General features: G+C 42.8%; 1 protein-coding gene across 1 annotated transcript; it reads right to left on the reverse strand.

Moving 5' to 3' along the window:
* On the reverse strand, positions 761-1,303 carry LOC109835400 (uncharacterized mitochondrial protein AtMg00810-like). The gene has a single exon (XM_020403375.1). The coding sequence runs from the start codon at positions 1,301-1,303 to the stop codon at positions 761-763; it is 543 nt and encodes a 180-aa protein (XP_020258964.1).

The raw sequence follows: 1,303 nt of genomic DNA on the forward strand, positions 1-1,303 counted from the left end.
GATGTTATCTGGATGGTGACGACTAGGGTCCTCTCTCATTCGATAATATCTGTTTTGGTCCCTTCCCTCTCCATCTTTTGTTAGTTTTCTCCCTTCAGATTCTCTTGTATTTCTTTTATATTTTAGTAATATATTTGGAATAGGGTACCTTGTAGGCTTTGAAATAGGATCGGCCTGAAGTATCAAACCTGTAAACTATATGCAAACCTGTAAATAGAGATATCTTGGCTGATTTTAAAGTGGCCGAACAAAGAACAGAGAGAGGAACAGAGAATTTTCGGTGGAGGAGATCACTATTTTTTCTTATTCTTTCATGAAGAGTATTTACATATATTTATAGATAAGATTACAACTTGAATTCTTATCCAATAACTAGAAAACTATCTACTAACTAGTATTCTACCATAACTAGAATTCTATCTAATCACTTGGACTCCAACTAACAATTCGGACTGATTAACAAACTCACATTCTCCCCCTTAATCTGGACGAGACTCTAAGTCCCTTACTCCTAGCAGCTCCCGCATCTCGATGAACTTCACCCTTGCTAGTGCCTTCGTGAGAATATCTGCTCGCTGCTCGCTCGTGCTTACGAACTCCACTTTAATCTGTCCTCGCTCAACACACTCACGAATGAAGTGAAAACGTGTGTCAATATGCTTGCTTCTTCCATGGAAAAACCAGATTCTTCATCAAGGCAATCGCGGACTTGTTGTCGACAAAAAGTGTAACCGGCTTGGGCTCACTCCCAATCAATTAGCTAATCAAGCTCCTCAACCACAGACCCCTTCACGTACCTCAAAATATGCTTGACAACCTGTCGATGCAAAACTGTAGGGTGCTCCATGTACCTACTCACAATCCCCACGGCATATGTGATATCGGGTCGGGTGTGAGTTAGATACCTTAAGCATCCGATAATGCGTCTATACTCCGTCACGTCCACCGGTGTTCCTTCAGAATCCTTTCCAAGTTTTAGCTTTGCTTCCATGGGATATTGGGTCGGGTTGCAATCCATCATGCCGAACTGACCCAAGACTTTCTTCGCATAGGCCGCCTGCCTTAGTGCAATGCAATCATCTTGCTGATCCACCTCGATACCAAGATAATAGGAAAGCAATCCAAGGTCACTCATCTCAAACTCCTTCATCATCTGTTGCTTGAAAAACTTTATCTCATCCGCTCTCGAGCCCGTAACGATCAAGTCATCCACGTACACGCCAACAATGAGTGTATCCCCTCTGTTACTCCTTGTGTATACCGCCTGCTCCTGAGTGCATCTTGCAAATCCGATGCCCTTCAT

Source organism: Asparagus officinalis, chromosome 3, assembly GCF_001876935.1.
Source record: "Asparagus officinalis chromosome 3, Aspof.V1, whole genome shotgun sequence".
In the NCBI taxonomy this organism is placed as follows: Eukaryota; Viridiplantae; Streptophyta; class Magnoliopsida; order Asparagales; family Asparagaceae; genus Asparagus; species Asparagus officinalis.